At 37.4% G+C, this 18,865-nt stretch overlaps 3 protein-coding genes across 9 annotated transcripts in view; 2 read left to right on the plus strand and 1 right to left on the minus strand.

Annotated features, from left to right (window-relative positions):
• Positions 1–875: 875 nt before the first annotated feature.
• Positions 876–13,029, plus strand: mak (male germ cell-associated kinase). Of its 4 annotated transcripts, none has more exons than XM_008438705.1 (17): positions 876–1,043; positions 3,116–3,501; positions 4,914–4,968; positions 5,386–5,507; positions 7,266–7,348; positions 8,059–8,191; positions 8,340–8,511; positions 8,916–9,083; positions 9,210–9,455; positions 9,534–9,739; positions 9,896–10,035; positions 10,231–10,377; positions 11,067–11,153; positions 11,495–11,614; positions 11,781–11,882; positions 12,390–12,591; positions 12,904–13,029. In XM_008438705.1, exons 2-16 carry the CDS (start codon positions 3,401–3,403, stop codon positions 12,548–12,550), a joined length of 2,043 nt encoding a protein of 680 aa, XP_008436927.1. In that variant the 5' UTR covers positions 876–1,043; positions 3,116–3,400; the 3' UTR covers positions 12,551–12,591; positions 12,904–13,029. The 4 variants fall into 4 exon arrangements, with proteins under 4 accessions (XP_008436927.1, XP_008436929.1, XP_017157426.1 ...); XM_008438707.1 differs by having other exon boundaries at positions 12,390–12,546; XM_017301937.1 differs by lacking the exon at positions 7,266–7,348 and adding an exon at positions 6,269–6,348 and having other exon boundaries at positions 12,390–13,029.
• Positions 13,030–13,066: 37 nt separating this feature from the next.
• tmem14ca (transmembrane protein 14Ca) lies at positions 13,067–15,022 on the minus strand. 4 transcript variants are annotated; one of them, XM_008438715.2, is made up of 6 exons: positions 14,918–15,016; positions 14,685–14,784; positions 14,358–14,442; positions 13,777–13,878; positions 13,461–13,548; positions 13,067–13,257 (listed from the first exon to the last, which is right to left on the minus strand). In XM_008438715.2, exons 2-6 carry the CDS (start codon positions 14,709–14,711, stop codon positions 13,197–13,199), a joined length of 363 nt encoding a protein of 120 aa, XP_008436937.1. In that variant the 5' UTR covers positions 14,712–14,784; positions 14,918–15,016; the 3' UTR covers positions 13,067–13,196. The 4 variants fall into 4 exon arrangements, with proteins under 4 accessions (XP_008436937.1, XP_008436939.1, XP_008436936.1 ...); XM_008438717.2 differs by lacking the exon at positions 14,685–14,784 and having other exon boundaries at positions 14,918–15,022; XM_008438714.1 differs by lacking the exon at positions 14,918–15,016 and having other exon boundaries at positions 14,685–14,911.
• Positions 15,023–17,950: 2,928 nt separating this feature from the next.
• Positions 17,951–18,865, plus strand: part of tfap2a (transcription factor AP-2 alpha) — a 14,780-nt gene continuing 13,865 nt past the window's right edge. The window contains exon 1 of the mRNA XM_008438720.2: positions 17,951–18,100. Coding sequence (XP_008436942.1) covers positions 18,068–18,100 — 33 coding nt within the window. The 5' untranslated portion in view covers positions 17,951–18,067. The remainder of the gene's footprint in view (positions 18,101–18,865) is intronic.

An 18,865-nucleotide genomic window follows, 5' to 3' on the forward strand; every position in this document is an offset into this window, starting at 1 on the left:
TAAATAAAGTTTATTTAGTTCAGAAACGTCAAAACGACAAGAAGTTCATGATTTACATTTAAATTAAATTCAATCTGAACATTTAATTAATATCTGTTGACTTATATTTGCAAAGAAAAAAAATCAAAGATAAAGAAGAATGTATTTTACAAAACTTTATTGTACATTTTTAAATAAGCAATTTACGAATAAACTTATTTAAAGATGGATCAAAAAGACATCTATGGACAGTGAAGAGTTTTAATACATTAATGGCACATAATTATTACATAAGTTAACTACTGGCATGTAACACTCTTCACTTCTTATCAAATAGCCCAGAAGATTTCATACAAAATATGGTTATGACATTTGTTTTAAAAAAAAGTGTCAAAATAACTGAAGTTTATAGTGCTGTTGGTTCCATTGTAAACTAAAAAGTAAATCACGCTGCGCCATCTACTGGTGTAAAATCTGTACTGCGTTCACATGATGTAAATCTCTTAATATGTCAATTTTTCCTAACCCTTAGGCGTGTATTTAGTGGTAGGAAAACTATTCACTTCCTCTTCGTTCTCGAAGCAGTTTTTTAAGAGGGGTTGGAGGGCGTCAAAATAAAATAAAAAATGGAAATGGGCTAAAGCTAGTTAATGGTTTTAACTTTTGACATTTTCTAACATGTCGTTCAAAGGTCATAAAGGGGGATGGTGGCTATCTCCTGCATAACTTTAGACATATTTGCTTAAAAATACATCTTCGTCAGGTTAAATAAAAAAATACATATGAAATGTCAACATAAATGTTAATTATCAGTCACACATTTCCTAACGGACGATCCCCACCGGTCCCTCCTTGAAGGACAACATTCCCCACAAAGCATTGCGCCTCTTGTCACCTGGTAGCCGAACAAAGGGGTCGCGTTTGTGTGTACGTTTCCATGGAAAGGAGTCAGGCGGACACATGCACGCACGTAGTTTATCGTGTGAGCTGTGATACAGATACTTCGTCCAGTTTATCAGGAGCTATCAGCGGAGCCAGACAACGGCTGCGGAAACGAGCGACTGGTGAGTTTAAAAAACACACAGAGGAAAAACTACAGGGAGTCACCGCTTACTGATAAGAAGCAATGGAGAAAGTGAGCTGTTAGAAACGGACATGCCAGAAACTAATTTCTGGTGTGTGTCGCTATTCATAGCAATTCATAGCGGTCACTATGAATTGTGTATAGTTGCTTGACAAAACTGTCTAAAGAAGGACAGTTTATTTGTTTGACGTGTCGGTTTTTCAGGAAGGCATGGTTACTGAATTTGAATAAGTTCTGATAAATAACGTTAATATTATTTATTTAATTGAGCATTATCACATGAAGTAGTTTTCTCCCCCCATTACGCGGTCAGGTTAGTATCTGAGTGTAACTGACCTTGATTAGCTTCAGAATGTCATGTATTCTGGGTACATCTTAATTCCTTTTAATCCCCTCCACAGCAGATTGCAGGCCAGCAGACCTCTGGCCTTTATTCTCCTTTGGCTGCTCATTGTTTCAATGTGACCAGGATAGAGCTGGAATTTGTTTCGAGAGACTACCTATAATAATAAGAAAGATACATTGAATTCCTGATGAGTTGCACAAATTATTCTTAATTTTGGAGATGAGTCACACTATAGTAGGGAGTTTTATAATTAAATCAATTTTACATAGCCTTTGTCCACATCTTATTTCTCTGAAGTTAATTTTTATTGTGTAGCCAACACACGACTGCTATTCATTGTGTTTACTCTATTCTAGTGAAATTTTGTGAAACACCTATAGTGTATATTAGACAGTGATTCTCCCACAAAAACAAATACACTAAAAACTATAGATTTTTTGTTATTTCTTGACCTTCAGGTGCCTTTGTTATATGATAAGCATATAGTTATGTGTATGATAAACATATAAACTTATATAAGTATATGTGTATTTTTAGTGGAATAGAAGAAACATTTTATTTATTTCCTTGAAAGACTGACCATAAGTACTTTGGGACTTTTTTTCTTTTGTATACATACAGTATTCTTTGTAGCTTGGCAACTGTTAGAAAAACAACAACAACAATAAATAACTGTCAATTTATTTTTCAGCATGCCTGATTATTTTAGCCAGGATACAAGTTTAAGTTTTGTTTGAGTTGTATCCAGATAAATCACATTTTTATGATAAGTCAAATATGAATGTGTTCTGCAAACTAAAATACTTAAGAAAAAAAAAAAAAGCTTGAGGTTTGGACCAGTAAGAACAAATTTAGCTGCTCAGGAGTATCTTGTGTTGCAACAAAACACTAACAGCTAACCTGGGGGTGGCCATCAGTGTTTTCCAACTAAGATTGGATGAAGTGTATTTGCTCCTCCTTTGCAGGCTACCAACCAGAGTAAAAAACCTAATGTTATAAAAAGCAGAAAGCAAAACATGCCCAATATTCTGTGCAATAACTACTTGAAAACTACAACATTTATTCTGTTTTGCTTTTGTTCTGAAGTCTACGGATCCAAGTCAAAATAATACGTAAATGTTATTGATAACAATTATAAACGACAAGCCTCTCCATGTTATTTCAACAACAGTCTGTTTCCATTTTTAAATAAAAGCAACTATTAATTTCTGGCACTGTGGCGCAAGCTTTAAAGGGAAAATGAGGTTTATTGTAAGGGCTCTGTAGTTGTTGTCTGTGTAATTCTGAAGGAACCTTTAGGGTGGGGGATTTTCCTCCACATAACAACCAAACAGCGTGATCACTATACCCCTTGGCGTCGATCAAATCCTCCTGCCAGGCAGGGAGCTTGGGGGATATTGTGGATGCCGGTAAGCATGTTGGTGATGTAACAAGCTATTTGCATCTCCCATGGACTAATCCCTCCAGGACTGGCTGTGTCATCACCCCGGGGTGATCCTGTCACATCTTCCTACACGACTAAAGTGCTGCACACCTGATCCTCCTCTTCCAGGCAAAAAACAAGAAGTGATCAGAGCATCATCTTTATCTCTCTTATAATTCAGATTTCTGAGATTGTGGAAGGTGATTAGGAGTTTATAAATAATGTTCCATTTACAATTGACATGTTGCTAATAGATTTCTTTTGCTTTTTTTTTCATTTTCAGATGCTTCTTTACTACAAACTTGACTACATCACCAAGATACGCCTCCTGTATTCATGGACAAGCAACTACAAGAAGACCTTTAAACTCCTGACTCAGTAGATGTGGAACATTTTCTCTGGTTGAAGATTTTTCATTTTGGAATAGAAGAAGTGAAATCTTTTGGAGGTCAGACCAAACATTAGGTCAAGTGAAGAAAACGGGGAAGTAATTTGAACTGCTATATCAGAGCTGCTCACCTAACGCATAAAGAGAACCGAGACGCTGATGAAACAACTTTAAGAGAAGATGAATCGCTACACCACCCTGAAGCAGCTGGGTGACGGCACCTATGGCAGCGTGCTGATGGGGCGAAGCAACGAGTCTGGAGAACTCGTGGCTATCAAGAGGTAGGGATTTCATCGCTTTCTTGTTAAACCCTTAGAAATGGTTATCTAATGCAAAAATTCTGAAGTTAGAATAGAATAATATTTAGACAGATTAATAATATGACACATTCACATATCAATATTTTTTCGACAATGATTATTTTGACTGCAGGAATGTACACAAAAATTCAAAACAAGACGTATAACATGCTCTAATTGCTTTTATCTGAAAACAGACGAGCAACAATTGTTGATATTGATGGTAAAAATGAGATAATTGCAGTCTTGATGTTATCTGTATTGTTTTTATTTTGATATTTGACACTTGTACAGCAGCAACACATAATTTTAATTGTGCAGAACATTATTCTTTTCTGTCATAAGTTCTTTTATAGTGTAACGTAAGTCTAACATCAAGGTGGCAAATTTGATGTTTCTGCTTGCCTACAGATAGAGCCTGCAGCTGGTTTCTTCGCAGATGCTTCACTTATACAACACTTATATTAATTGTTGTTTTAGATCAACATTACCTTAATAAGAGTAATGAGATGCCCTCCTTTTGCTTTTATAATATGAATATCCTCATGTTTTCAAAACCAGAAATATTTCCAAACATTACTGCTTTGCTATGTTTTCTGTATAATCTCAGAAATTTAGCACGAATAAATCCAGTGACATGTAAATCTTTAAAGTGGAGCTTTTGTTATATGAAATATCTGTGATATTCTCAAGCAGTCATTGTTAGCAGATGTAATATAAAACTATAGAATTAGGCCCGGGGTTAATTTTTCTATTTCAGCTTTCTTGCGATCAATAGTGCAAACAAACCAGTAGCCTACATTTCTTTGTCTGACACGCGGCTGCGGTGTTCAATAATGGACGAGAAACCCGGGAGATGGGTTCACTTGTTGATCGTTTGGTTACCATGCAAGATAATACATGTGGTGACGGCGAAAGGCAGTGAAAGTAGAGGGTGGGGCGTGTCAGGTTCCTGATATTGTGGACCAGATGAGGAGAAAAGGATTTGTGCTCACTCTTTAGCTCTTATGTAATTCCAGAGGGTGGGAGAGATATTGTTGATTTGAGAGGATAAACCAGAGCCAGCTGGCACACTGCTTCCCATGCGTTGGCAACCTATTATAATAACACTGGCAAATTAATTAATGAAGTCCAAATGTGAAAAAAAAAGGAATGTTTCACAGCAAGAAGAGTCACTGTGGCTGTAAAATCTTGGACCCTTGAAGCTTTGTTCTTGGAATAATGTTAGCTGCAACTTAAGACAGGTCAAAAGGACTAAATTATTTAGAGAGTGACACAAAAGACATAGTGCTATTACTGTAAAGATAATAATAGTGCTGTGCTGCATGTTCAAGATAAGATAATTTCTTTTACTGCACATCTCATTGTTTTTGTTTATTTCCCGTCTTTCCTAGGATGAAGAGAAAGTTCTACTCATGGGAAGAATGTATGAATCTAAGGGAAGTCAAGGTATGGATGGTCACTGGTATCACTGAAAGATGCAAGAAATGCGACACACTTGATCAAGAACCATGTGTCATTGCTTGAGACTGAAGCGGTTTTACAGGAGCTTCGGTGTCAGTGTGCCGATTAAAGATGGAAGTCAGAGAAAAAGCGTGGACAAAAGCGAAATATGTTTTCTGCGGATACTTACATATTTATTGAATTCATTCAGTGCTGTTAATTACAGCTCTTTAAGAGAAATCGACATTATCAGAAATCCGTATTAAAAGGTGATAGATTTATAAAACCAGCGTTGAAGTTCACCACAAAATTGACATTGCATCTTCTAAGAATGGTGCATCCATCTAACAGAATTGTCAATTTGTTGTTAATGTACATGATTTTTTATTTATTTTTTTTAACACTGTCTCTCTCTGTCTGCAGTCTTTGAAGAAATTGAACCATGCGAATGTGGTGAAACTAAAGGAGGTTATCAGAGAGAATGATCACCTCTACTTTGTTTTTGAGTACATGAAAGAAAACCTGTATCAGCTCATGAAGGACAGGTAAGAAGAGGAAGAACACAGTCTGTGTACTGACGGTTTATAGTGATATTACAACATCAGAAATATCTGGATCACAAAAAAGTATCTTAAAATGTTTTAGACAACAGGGTTTCCCTCAGTGTATAATAAGCCTGGCGGGCCACCAGGCTTTACTTGTGCCCCCACCAGGCTTAGCATTGTTAATTAATAATTTTTTTTTTATGATTACCTTTTTTAAGACTTTATAGTTGGTTTTTATGTATTAGTCTACCAGTCTTTCAAAAATGAAAATGATATTTTCAAATTTCCTGTCAACATTTTTTTTTAACTCGAAATCATGGCGGGTGGCTGGATGACTGCCGTAGCGGCCTGAGAACCGGCCTTAGCAAGTTTTCTCGGGGAAATCCTGGACAAGTATTATTACTATTGGGTGTTTGTTGTCTATGTTTCCTTAGGAATATTTTAACACATGGAACTATGGTCACATATTTCCATTTCCTAATGCATTGTAAAAAAAAAAAAAAAAAAAAAACATCAACAGCCCTCAGACTTGAGAGACTCATCTCTAGAGACCTTGATGTTTATGCGAGTTAGTGTGTATGCTTGCAGAGCACAGTTGGGCCTTTCCAATAAATACAAAACATAGACAAGAGAATCTGTTCCTACTGTTTTATAATCAAAAAGAATAGTCAACTAAACATTGCTCTACAAGAGAACTATATTTGTGATGAATTTTTGTCTGCCTGCCCCTCAAAATGAAATGTCAATTTGTATGTTTACAGAAGAAAATTGTTTCCTGAGTCAGTGATAAGAAACATAAGCTATCAGATTTTGCAAGGCCTGTCATTTATTCACAAGCACGGTAGGTGTACCGTGCTGGGGTCATGCTTTCAGATCTTGTGAGAGCGGCTTCATTCTGCAAGATTCAGTGTGAAAGTATTGGCATTATTTTCAAATCTAAATTCCAGAGGAAAATTGCGACACTGCATTAAGTGATTTTTCCAAAGAACAATAGCTGGATTGTTTTAAGTGCATCAAATTCTTGCAGTATGTGAACCCTCCATAACTTGCCTGATGGAAACATTTGTCTAACTTTCTGATCTGTTCTTTTTCTATGTGATGAAAGGATGCATGGATGCTCTCACTTTTTATCTTTAGGTATTAATTGCTTTAACTAGATGACATCATCACAACATCACAAATAAGAAAGAAAATATTTCATACAAAAGCACTCATGTGTAAACAATCCACATTTACCGCGGATTGGTTTGTAATAGTAATGGTAGTTTTAATAGTGTATGTTAGAGTGACTGAGTTAAAGTCCTGACCTAAACCCAGTTCAGAATATGATGCAACGTTGTTAATCATCAAATTTGAGTTTTAGCGGATTTAGAAAGAGGGGCCATCACTACCTAAATGTTTCAAATGCATAAAGAACTGCCACAAAAATTGGGTTAACAAAGTATTCACTAGTATGTAAAAAAATAATGTCCAAAGCCACATATAATATCCGTGCCTTTCACAGGTATGAACTACTTTATGTCGATACATGACAGAAAGTACAAAAGATGCTTTGAAATTTTGGGTTGTAATGTGACAAGTTATCCAAAAAAAAGCTCAAGGGTTGCAAAAAATTATTGCATAAAAGCACTATAAACATCCAAGCATCCCTCCATCCAAAATGCATGCACCTTTCCAGACTTCTCTTTTCTTAACATTTTTTCTTTGATTTTCCTTGTATCCTTTTTTCTCTTTTCTTTCTCTTTGATGTGCTGTTAGAGAGAATAAGATGTTCACAGAGAATGAAATTAGGAACATCATGTTTCAAGTGCTGTCTGGGTTGGCTTTTGTGCATAAGCATGGTAAGGGGCTTTGTCATTTTTCTCCTTTGGAAAAAAGTAACGTAACCTTTTGCTTTTTTAGGTTTGATATATTTCATGTAAACAATCTTGTCACCATGACCCATGAGAAGGAATACATTGCATATGCAAATACATTGGCGTTATTAGGTATAGCCACTAGGTATGCCCAGGCTTTCCCTTGAATAAAATTTATAGACGTACAGCAAAATATATCTTTTGAGGTCATTAAACACTTTCACCCCTTTGGCTATATTTGATTGATTTACAAACAGGTGATTCCATTATCTAAATATGGGAGAAATTTTTCAGTTTCCTACAATACGCAACCTTCTGAACTCGTATTTCGCTAGAAATGTGGAGTGATTGAAATATTTGCAGGTAAATTTGTGATGTTTGATTGTAATTGAATATTTTATCAAAAGCGAGTTAAGCTCATAAGACTGGAGGTAAGCGGATGAAAAGATTGTCCGTTTTGGCCCAAAACACGAAAATAAAAACTGGATTTTGCAGATATTATCTCACATTTAAAGCCCAGCTGACACACAGTACATTTGTCTAGTGCAGGAATGAAAGTGAAATGTAGTAAACTTTTCTAAGCAGGGAGTAAATTATTTTATTTTTCAGCTAATCAGAGAGTGGATTCAAAATATTTCCTGTCATATTTCATCATTATCTTGCTGCCTGATTATATGAGTTATAATTTCTTCCAGGTTTCTTCCATCGAGACATGAAGCCAGAGAACCTGCTGTGCATGGGTCCAGAACTGGTTAAAATAGCCGACTTTGGACTGGCCAGAGAGATCCGCTCCAAACCTCCTTACACAGATTATGTTTCAACAAGATGGTAAAAAAAATTTTGATTTCCTGCATTTGGAGAAATATGATGTCAAAGCAGTTGTTTTTTTTTTTTTTGCCAAAAAACTTACATTTTTAAAAATTGTATGCTGATTTAAATCAACTTTTATATTGAGGTATTTCTGGTCTGCATCAAGGTACCGCGCTCCTGAGGTGTTGCTAAGGTCGTCTACTTACAGCTCGCCTATTGATCTATGGGCTGTGGGATGCATCATGGCTGAACTTTACACCCTTAGACCTCTTTTTCCTGGAAATAGTGAAGTGGATGAGATCTTTAAGATCTGCCAAGTTCTGGGCACCGTTAAAAAGGTGAGGAATTTCTGGACGGAAAGAGGTGGAAAAGACTGCCCTAAATCAAGCCTTTAATTTAGCTGCTCCAGTAAAGTTATTGCTATTTTATTGGTGTTACTATGAAGATGTTTTAAGACAGCATTGATCAGCCCTAATATCTATATTTAAAAGGGTGGGGTGGTCCTTTATCATTTTATCCAATTATTAAGAGCCAATGTGGGTCTTAATTGCGACACCAAAATTGCAGGTTACAAACCCCTGGGTTTGAGGAAGTAACAAAAAATATAGAATTATTTTATATTTTATGTAACAAAACAGTTAAATGCCCTTTTAGAAATGCCTTAAAAAAGACAAAATGTGATAGGCAAGTTTTTCTTTGTTGTTTTTTTTGCACTTCATGATTTGATTATCTTTACAATTAGATGGATTGGCCAGAGGGACACCAACTGGCATCTGCCATGAATTTTCGCTTCCCCCAATGTGTGCCGACCAACTTGAAGACCCTTATTCCAAATGCCAGCAAGGAGGCTATTGCACTGATGCAGGACTTTCTGCAGTGGGACCCTAAGAAAAGGCCCACCGCTGTACAGGTAGGCGAAACTAAAGTGCTGACGTAAACCCTTCTGACGCCTCAGTCCAGTGTTCATGCTTTTCAAATTGTGTATTGGTAGTAACGGTTTAACATATTCTACCCGTTCTGGTCTCTGCCCGGCAAGGCCTTGCGGTACCCTTACTTCCAAGTAGGCCAGGTGTTGGGGCCTCGTCCTCAGAGCCAAGAGGCGAAGAAGGTCCAAGCTCGTCCGATGGTTCAGAAGCAGCTCTCTGAGTCAAAGACGGATCCCCAGCAATCATCGTCAGACTCCAAAGCTTCCGCATCTCCAAGAAACTATTCGCAGCATCAGCCTCTTCAGCAGATCCCAATGCCTCAGGTTGACAGTAAAACCGACGGCATCAGCCTCGCAGTGAGTAGCCTAATATGATTCTTTAACACCTCTGTATGGATCAAAACATAATACCCTTTTTTTTTTTCTTTTTATCAGAAGGCGACATCAATGGGCAGTGAAAATGCTGTGGGCGGCAGCGGGATGGGGCTGCTGAAGAGTGGTCGTCGTCGCTGGGGTCAGGCAGTATCCAAGGCATCAGACAGCTGGGACGAATCCGACCAATCGGAGACCGCTGCCTCCAACTCCAAGAAACCCACCCTGGGGACTGCAGAGGGGGATAGGAAGCAAGACCACTGCTCACAGTAAGCACTGCAATGTGCTAAACGTGTGGCAAATTCCAGTTATGAAGCACATCATTGTATTGTTGATAAAATCGTAACAATGCAGCTTATTTAGAAAAAACAAACAAAAAAAAACTTTTTTTTTGTTTTATTATTAATATTTGAATTTGTTTGCAGGCCCAAAGAGCAAAAACCTCTATATTCATTCAGCACAGTTACAAAAATTCCCAGCAATGTTAAAGTTGGCCAAACGGATTATAATCTTCCTGGATCAGCTGCACGGCAGCACTATCTTGGCCAGTCTCGCTACCTACCAGGTAAGACAAATGGACAGCCTTCTTTGTGGCCAATAGGAGCACAATACATGAAAAAAAAAAAAAGTCAAATATTAAATAAGTAGTTTTGTGGCATATGCACTACTTTAACACATACATTTATCAGTCCATACATCCACCCATTACCTAAACCTGCTTGTCATTACCAATGCTATGTAAAATATTTGTTGTTTTAAGGTTTAATTGGGAAGAGTCAGATTTCCTCTGGAGAGAAGGAGTTGGGTGCAATGACATTGCGGGACCTGTGGGAGAACTCCTCAAACGCTGTAAATAAACCACTTTGCCCTATTGGAGGAGGGTTAGCCGTCACCAGAGCTAACGCAGGTAACGACAGCTAATGGCTAATGCAGAAATGCTACATGGTGTTTTGCAGACTCTGAAATTACTTTAACATGTAGATACATGTAATAATGCTATTTCAAAAGTTGAAATGGTCGCATTGCTATTCATCTCTTACATTCACAAGTTACATTTTTAGCCTTTGTACTTCTCAGTTTTGGTGTCCCCTTTTGTGACTCCAATGTGTAGTAAATGTATATTTCAAACAACAACATTTATAAAGTTATGTTTACATTAACAAATAAAAAAACTATAATGTTCTGTTGCTCAACTACAGTTGTAAGGCTTGTTAGCAGCTCTACTGTCACACCACTCAAGCTTTGGGTTCAGGGCTCCAGAAGTGTTAGGGATCTTAATGCCTACCTTTTTAGAGTCTATAGTATAAGCAGCCACATAATATCTACCCCCTTTACCTTGCCTGCCTTTCTTTCACCTTGTCTTTTCCTTTCATTGTGTATTCATGAGATTCGGTCTGACTGTTGAAGATTAAGTGCTTCTTAAATGACCACTAACTGTACCCACCTCTCTTTTCATTATTTCCTTCACCTGTCTTTGTTTTGCTGTTATTTCAAAGTATTTCTTCTTTTACAACTTTGTTATCCTAAATCTTTGTTTTTCTACTTTCCTACTGCCTGCATCACTTCTTCCACTCTTCCATTTTGCTGTGTGATTAGAAGAGAATGCCACTAAATCGGTGGATAGTACCCCAGAGAAAACTGTTGTCAAAGAAAGAATATTGGAGAAAATTGATCTGTCTAAAGGTACTTCTATTAAATTGCTTATAAGTTAAAAAATAGTGATACAAATGCAGATACATTTCAAATTTGCATTCCATTAATGTACAAAAGTTATATGCAATTTAGGGAAAGTGTGATTAAATAGCCAGAGTTGTGACAAATCCAACCTAAGTCATTCAAACCGAGACTCAAATAAATGTAACTCAAACAGCTGCGATTTCAGTGTTTTTTTTTTGTATATAATATTTTTATTCATTTATTGTTCATCTGTCTGTTTTATTCTAGTCTAGGCTAGTTGAGTCTGTATTAATCAAGCTACACAGATTAAATACACGCTGTTAAAATGTGTCTTTTGTTTCTTAAAGGGAACTTTGTGAGCACCAAGTACAACCTCTCCAGCGGCTACATCCCTTCTTTCCAGAAGAAAGAGGTTGGGACGGTGGGACAGAGAATCCAGCTCGCCCCTTTGGCTGGCCAGCACTCGAGTAAGAATTTCATCGGTTATTTGTTGTCAGATGGTAAAAACCTTCCACACCTGTTTGATTCAAGCTTGCTTCTTTGTCAGTGACACTGTTCTCTTTTTCTAGTCTATTACTTTGCACCTCTCTTTCAAAAGTTATTCAACCCTTTTCTCTTATTTCTTTACTTCAGTCAATCTTTCTTCTAATTCTTCTCCTGATCATAAAAAAGAAAAGACCAAATCTACAAAACTCAAGCCCATTTCCAACTCTTCACTGAGTGAAACTAATGAAGGTACTCGTTTTGTAGCTACTTGTGGTGTTTTTTTAAAATTATTAATTGGCTTATTAAGTCATTGAATATTTCAGTTGCGCATTTCTATATTTTTTTATTTTATATACCTACTCTGATAAAAAAAAAAAAAAGTTATATTCCATAAATTATAATATGGATCCTGATCAGGTTTATTAGCTTAAAAGTAGCTATTGAAAGTAACCTTTCAGCAGGTAATAAACATACTTTTCATTAAGCCCACATTTCTGTATTATAAATGTTTTCGTCATATGTAATATTCCAATCTTAAATGTGGTTTTCATAAGCCTAACAAAATCCTCATAATTAACAGGAATAAAGGCTTTGAGATGTCAATCTATGTGTAGATACTCTATACAATGTGTCTCACTTAATAAATTGAGTTAACTAAACTTTTCAGTAATATTCTAACTCGTCAAATACGTACGCTTATGTGTTGCTTGTTGTAAATTGTAAGTAGAAACACAACAGTCTGCCGGTTCCCTTCAGATTTCGAGGGCTGGAAGAGGCGGGCAGACAGGACTCAGGTGAAGGGCAGCAGCTTTTCGGCATTGGGGAAGACGTCTGGTAATCTCCTGAGCAGAGCTCCTGCGGTGCAGCCAGTTCACGGCCGGGTCGACTGGACGTCTAAGTACGGCGGAAACCGGTAATCCAAGGAAACGGGGCACAACGACAGTCTGCTGTCCTTGGGGTTTGTGTCCTCGTCTTTGATAACTAAATATAAATGCTGAGCAGTTTTTGCCACCTAACTCGTCAACCACGCAGGATAAATACGTCACACCAATATGTGGTAAACCAGCTTGTACATGTTTGCCAATACTGCTAGGGAGTCTCAAAGTATTCTTTAGGGATCCAGTATGAGCAAGTCCAATTGTTAATGCTTGCATATGTTTAAGTATTTGAATGCATCAGAGAGATGTACCTTTTTAAAAAACTTTTTATTTTGTTGTAAATAACCGTTTGTCAAGAAGTCTGTAAAGCTAAGTTCTGTTTTTGTTTTTAGGTAACAGTTGTGAAGGATTCTCTTGATACTGTAGAGCAACTCTTGGACTCTTTGTATCATGCAATGAAAAAAGAAAAATGTAACGTTTTGTATTTATTTTATACTAATAAACATGTAGATGTTCAAGGTGTATTTATAAAAAAAAAAACACACAAAACATGCATTTCTGTACAAATTATAAATTTTATTATCAAACATTTTTGACCAGAGTAACACAGGATGTCAAATTCATAGAGGATGCTCCATAACATGACCAGACAGAACCTGAAGACTGTTCTTGAAGAGCTTTAGCCTCATGAGGATGCTGTAGGTTTCTGGAGCAACGTCAAACTAAGCTTCCCCACCATCAGCAGGCTGAAACGAGATGATCCCATTAAAAACACTTCAAACAAAAATAAAATGACTTCAAGTTAGCTGAAAAATACGAAGAACACTCAAAAACCGCCAAATCCATAGTTGTTTTCCATTTTGTTTTGTTGTTTTTTTCCATTTTACCGACTCTGCGAATATCGTTTCTGGAGTTTGATGCACTAATAGAGATTTGATTGAGAACAAACCTTGCTCCTGCCATCAAACCAGCTGGCATGAACTTCCTCGACCCGTAGAATCTCTTCCCCATGAGGGCAGACAAAGCTCCTGATGTAGCTGCAATATTGAAAGCGATGGTTAGTGAACCGAGTCACGAGAAAGGTTTATAACCTCGTTCAAGCGTATTTATACACAAGAAAGTAATTTCAGTTATGTTTTGAGTTCCTTTCATTTTTTTATACTAATTGCCTGAATTTTAAAACTAGACATTGAACTAAACCCCTAGTTCTGAGTTGTTCCTAAACCAATGTTTTGCCACTGTGTGTGTCAACATTTTTGACATACCTAGAGACACCCAAACATTATTCGGGTCGTTGGAGATCTGGTAGGCTCCAAAACCTGCGAGTCCCCCAAAGAGCAGGCCAGCAGCCAGTGAGGGAACACTGCCTGTGTGTGAGAAAGAAGAAGAATTTAGGAAGCAAACATCCGACACCAATTACTCAAGACTTTTTTTTTTTTTTTTATGGGAGGACATAAACATTTTAAAGGTAAAATCGAGAATATCACAATAATTACACGTATGGAGAATATGTTTTTAGATAATTTATTTAGGACAAATAGAAATATTTTATCCAGCAAAATGGAAATATGATTAAAGGTAAAGTCTGACAGACTTTTGTGAATAATCTTGGTTTTCAAGGGCTTTTACATAAATACAAACATCCACCATCTGCCAATAAGGAAACCAAGATAACAGACATAAACTAATTTCCTACAAACTAATAGACATGCCCCCATTTGTTTACATTGTACTTTTGAGAAGTTACCCGCGACATGTCACACAAGATGAACTGTGCACAGCACAATATTCACTAAAGTGAACGGACAGGTACAGTAATCCCAGCGGAACAGGAAACGTTTCTCACCTGCTTTCACATAACCAGCGACTCCTCCGGACGCCACTAGAGTGGCGTATCCGTATCCTATCCAGTCCACAGACATGTTGGATGCCTGTCACAGAAACCCAGCAGAGTTAGTGAGACGGCAAACACTTAAACGCTGCAAACATTCAATTAGCGCAATTAAGCCCTCTGTTTTGACCCGATTATTACATACTCACACACGCAGAGCCATTAATTAAGAAGCTGCCTTTCTCATGTGACAAGGAGCTGTTGCTAAAAACCAAGTAACCCAACAGAACGTATGGCAACATTATGAGCCGTCTGAGAAATGTTGCTATGCAAGACACTCACCAGATCTCTCTGCACAGATGGACACATGTCTTAAGTAAGCGCGTTTGGCTTAAAAGATAAGACAAACATGCAGCACAGAGCAGAACTCCCGTAGCTTTGGCTGGGATTGCAAACACACGCAGAGAGTAATGCTCAACTCTACAGACCGGCTTTCAATGGCAGAATGTGTCAGCGTGGCAAGAGAAAAATAAAATAAGATACAATTCAAAAGAACCTATAAAAGGACATCCAACCTTGCTCCGTGTTTGTCCTCTGTCTCCACCACCAGTAGCTTGTTCTCACCCGAACACAGATTAAGGTGGCGCACAAAAGCCTGAACCTAGTTTGGTGGCAGATGGGAAATGTAGGCGTAGCTCTGCAGAAAATAGGACGTGACGGTATAATCCTCAAACACTTCAAGATCCAGCAAAAATAATAATAAAAATAAATAAATAATAACTACAGCTAATAGTCTGTAAAGTTATTACAGACTATTACAGACTGTTAGTTGTTCAATCATGTATTTCATATTAAATTCGTGGTATTTAGATTTATTACAAACGGAATTATATTCGGAACGTGTTTAAGTCATTGTGGTTGAAGTCTTTTGAAAACCTGACATTCAGTATGTCAGAAAAGAAAAAGAAGAAGAAAATAGATTAGCTGCCTCTATGCTCCTCCTCTTAGCGGTGTATTTGAAATTGAAATGAAATAATCTTGATCTGGAAAGTGGACATTGGTCCATCGAGGAACAGTCTAGTAGTTCTCAAACTTCTTCAACGCCTCTAATTCGGTCCTGTTCATCTAAAAGCTATACCGACAACACTTAAAACACTTAAAACACTTAAAACTCTTCCGTTGCAGTGTCAAATCAAAAACGTCATACTTTTAGCGGCCACAAGGGGGCACCACAGGATTATTTTAGAACTATGATCCGGTTTAGAACATAAGCTTGTTTAATTTAAGGTTGCTCTTTTTTATGTTAATTTCGAATGGCTGTTTAGAGTTTAAATAAATAAATAAGTAGCAAATAAACATTTTTTCCCCCCCAATTGTGCAACAGGCAAGTGTGGAAGGCTACCACTCAAATTCTTCTTTTTTATTGAGTGTTTATGAAAACGAACTAAGACACTCATTTGAACCAGGTTTATATTTGGTACTTATCTACACAAAATTAAGGTCAAAGGTGATTTACGGATTAATTAATATTACTTCAATCGTTTTTAGTGCACAGATTCATGCCAACTGGGTTCCAGGAACCTGCTTTTGTCGTGTTGTGTTCCGTCGCAAAAGAAAGGTGGCGCTAGAATACAATTTCATTTCATGCGTCCTATTGCAAAAAAAACAACAAAAAGAATTACAGCTAATTACACAAGGCTTTTGAACCATGGAGCTGTTGGCGTGATTGTTACTGCTGTTCACCGGCAGACGAAGAAGACGATTTACCGTCCAGATTCATAAGATCCATAAATGTGTTATTTATTATCATATCCAAAAGCAAGAGAAATGAGTTGTAATGTTTGACAAATGGAAATGAATGAGGGGACTTACAACAAACAAACAAAAAATAAATATAAATAAGCAATAATAACAAAGGTATCATTTTAAATAAATCAATTAATAATAATAATAATAATAATAATAATAATAATAATAATAATAATAATGTATTTATATTGCCAACCAGTGTTAACCAGAGCTCGCGTTGTAAGACCTCACCGCAGGGCCGCTGCCTGCTGTGTGGAGGTGCCCGGAGCCATAGGCCCCATACACATGCAGGCTGGATATTCAAACGGGACCCCGCTCCACTTTTAAGAGGAGCCAACCCTCTGACGGCTCCTCTTCAAAAGTTACTCCACTCCTGCGCAGACCCTCAAACAATATTTCTGATCCGATCACTACCTCCCTTTTCCCCCCTTTCCCTCTCCATTCCTGCCCCCCCCCCTCCTACTCCTCTCCTTTGTCCAGGTCTGCGCTATATAGCTTCAGGTATTGTGTGTGTGTGTGTGTGTGTGTGTGTGTGTGTGTGTGTGTGTGTGTGTGTGTGTGTGTGTGTGTGTGTGTAGTTTAAACGTGTTCGCCTTTGAAGTCAAACATCTTGTTTTAAATATTAACACCAGAAAAATCTATGGATAGACTCCACGCGGAATTATGCAACTGCAAAAAAAAAAAAAGCGTAGAAAGGTTCAAAATAAATAATAATAATAATAATAATAATAAAAAACAGCAGTTCCATCACAAACTTTAGAAAAGCAAATAAAAAAAAAAAAGAAATAAATAATACTGCGTTAATTTCTGAAAACTGTTGAGTACTGACATCAACATCAGTGGATTTAATTTATATGTTTGGAGGGTCATTAAGACGCTTCTTCAGGATATCTAAGGAAAACAAAAGAGGGTTTAAAACACAAAAAAGGTGCTTGGGACTTAAAACCTTTGACCATCAGCACCTATGAGAGCGCACGCGTTCCTCTGCTATTTGTGTGTGTTGAGTGTGTGCGTGTGTGTGTGTGTGTGTGTGTGTAGGGGTGTGTGTGGGTGAGTGTGAACGTCTGAGAGGGAGAGATCATTCGCTCTTGGCCTGCGGGCGTCACATAAGTATGTATTAGAAATAAACAGCGGATAAATAAATAATGACCCTCACAATAACGGGGCTTTTTTTTTTTGTTTCTTTCCCGCGTGTTGAAGTAATGACGCTGGCAGTTAACCTTCAAGTTTTATTTTATTTTATTTTTTCTTTCTTCTTTTTAAATTGACACAGTTTCATTTGCAGAGAGAATTCATGTTTTACACCAAAAGCAAATCAGATAATAAAACAACCAGTGGAAGGCTAACTGACTTCATGTTTTTTTTTTTTTTTTTGGTCTCAATTTTGCCTCATATCAAAGTTTTGACATTTGACACGTTTACTTTACCTCGCGATGTTTGATGCTCTAAAGGTTTATGCAATATGTACTCACTCCAAATTAGGCTAAATATACCATCAAATAAACAGGGGCGTCTCTAGAAAGTGTTTATTAGAGTGACGCCCAGTTGTCACAAGTATAAAATTGTATAAATTTATATGCTAAATGTGTCTTTTCAAAGGCAAATTCGTCATTGTTTTCTGCCTTCCTCTGACTTATCCAGCGCTCATTCCTCAGATTTGAAGCTGATCCACACCCGCATCAGTGCGCATGCGTCACCAGGTGGGCCTGCACGGTTTCTCCTTTTTCCTTTTTTTTTTTTACGGCCAGGTGAGGTGATCGGGTCTATGTAAAAAAAGGGAAAAGGTTTACTTTGGGACCTGAGGCTCAATGAGATAGACACGGTACCGGGAGCGGATCAGGAAAAAAAAAAGAGAAAAAAACAAAACACAACAAAAAAAATCGACCAAATCCACCAAAGGCAACAGAGGACAAAGAATGTCAATTATGGGCAAAATGGGGGAATGGCAGGTATGTGTTGCTTATACTTTATAGGACAAACAGGCTGCAGCGAAAGGAATCCACGAAAAGTGTCAAAGTGTTGGCTTGTTGTGGCATGAGGCTACTGTAAAGATTTTCTTTTCTTTTTTTTTTTTGCACGCTGGTTTAGTTTTCTACTGTGGATAAAGGATGATAGATTTTGTCAAACAGGATGATGCAAAAATTGTTCACGAATTTCCTAAGATCTTTGTCTGTTAGTCTTGATTCGTCTTACTTTTCCTCAAAACTGTGAGTGTATATTGTGCATAATACACACTTAATCCTTAATCTGAATGTCGAGATGTCTAGAAAAGTTTTCGCTGTAAACTCCTCGGTGGCTTCTTTGCGTAATCGCGAGTAAATACAAAAAACTTTGCGCACAAATCCTCAATCTCTACCAGCAGTTAAAACTTCAGATTACATGTTTTTTTTTTGTTTTTTTTTTAAAGTCAACTTTTCTTTTATGGTAAAGATATATGACTTTAAAAAAAAATGCGCCTCCTTTAAACGATCTGAAATTTTTTTCCCCTCTCGCTTAAACCCAACGAAATCCAGCCGCTGCTCTGGATTCATTAATAACAAATGCCTGAAAAAAGAAAGAAGAAGAAGAAGAAAAAACAGGGTGCTCCACCAAAAATGGTAATCCGTGGTTAGCACACACACACGCATACACACACACACACACACACACACACACACACACACACACACACACACACACACACACACACAAAAAGGGGAGCCAAGGCATTAAAA

The sequence above is a fragment of the Poecilia reticulata genome, linkage group LG20, assembly GCF_000633615.1.
Source record: "Poecilia reticulata strain Guanapo linkage group LG20, Guppy_female_1.0+MT, whole genome shotgun sequence".
In the NCBI taxonomy this organism is placed as follows: Eukaryota; Metazoa; Chordata; class Actinopteri; order Cyprinodontiformes; family Poeciliidae; genus Poecilia; species Poecilia reticulata.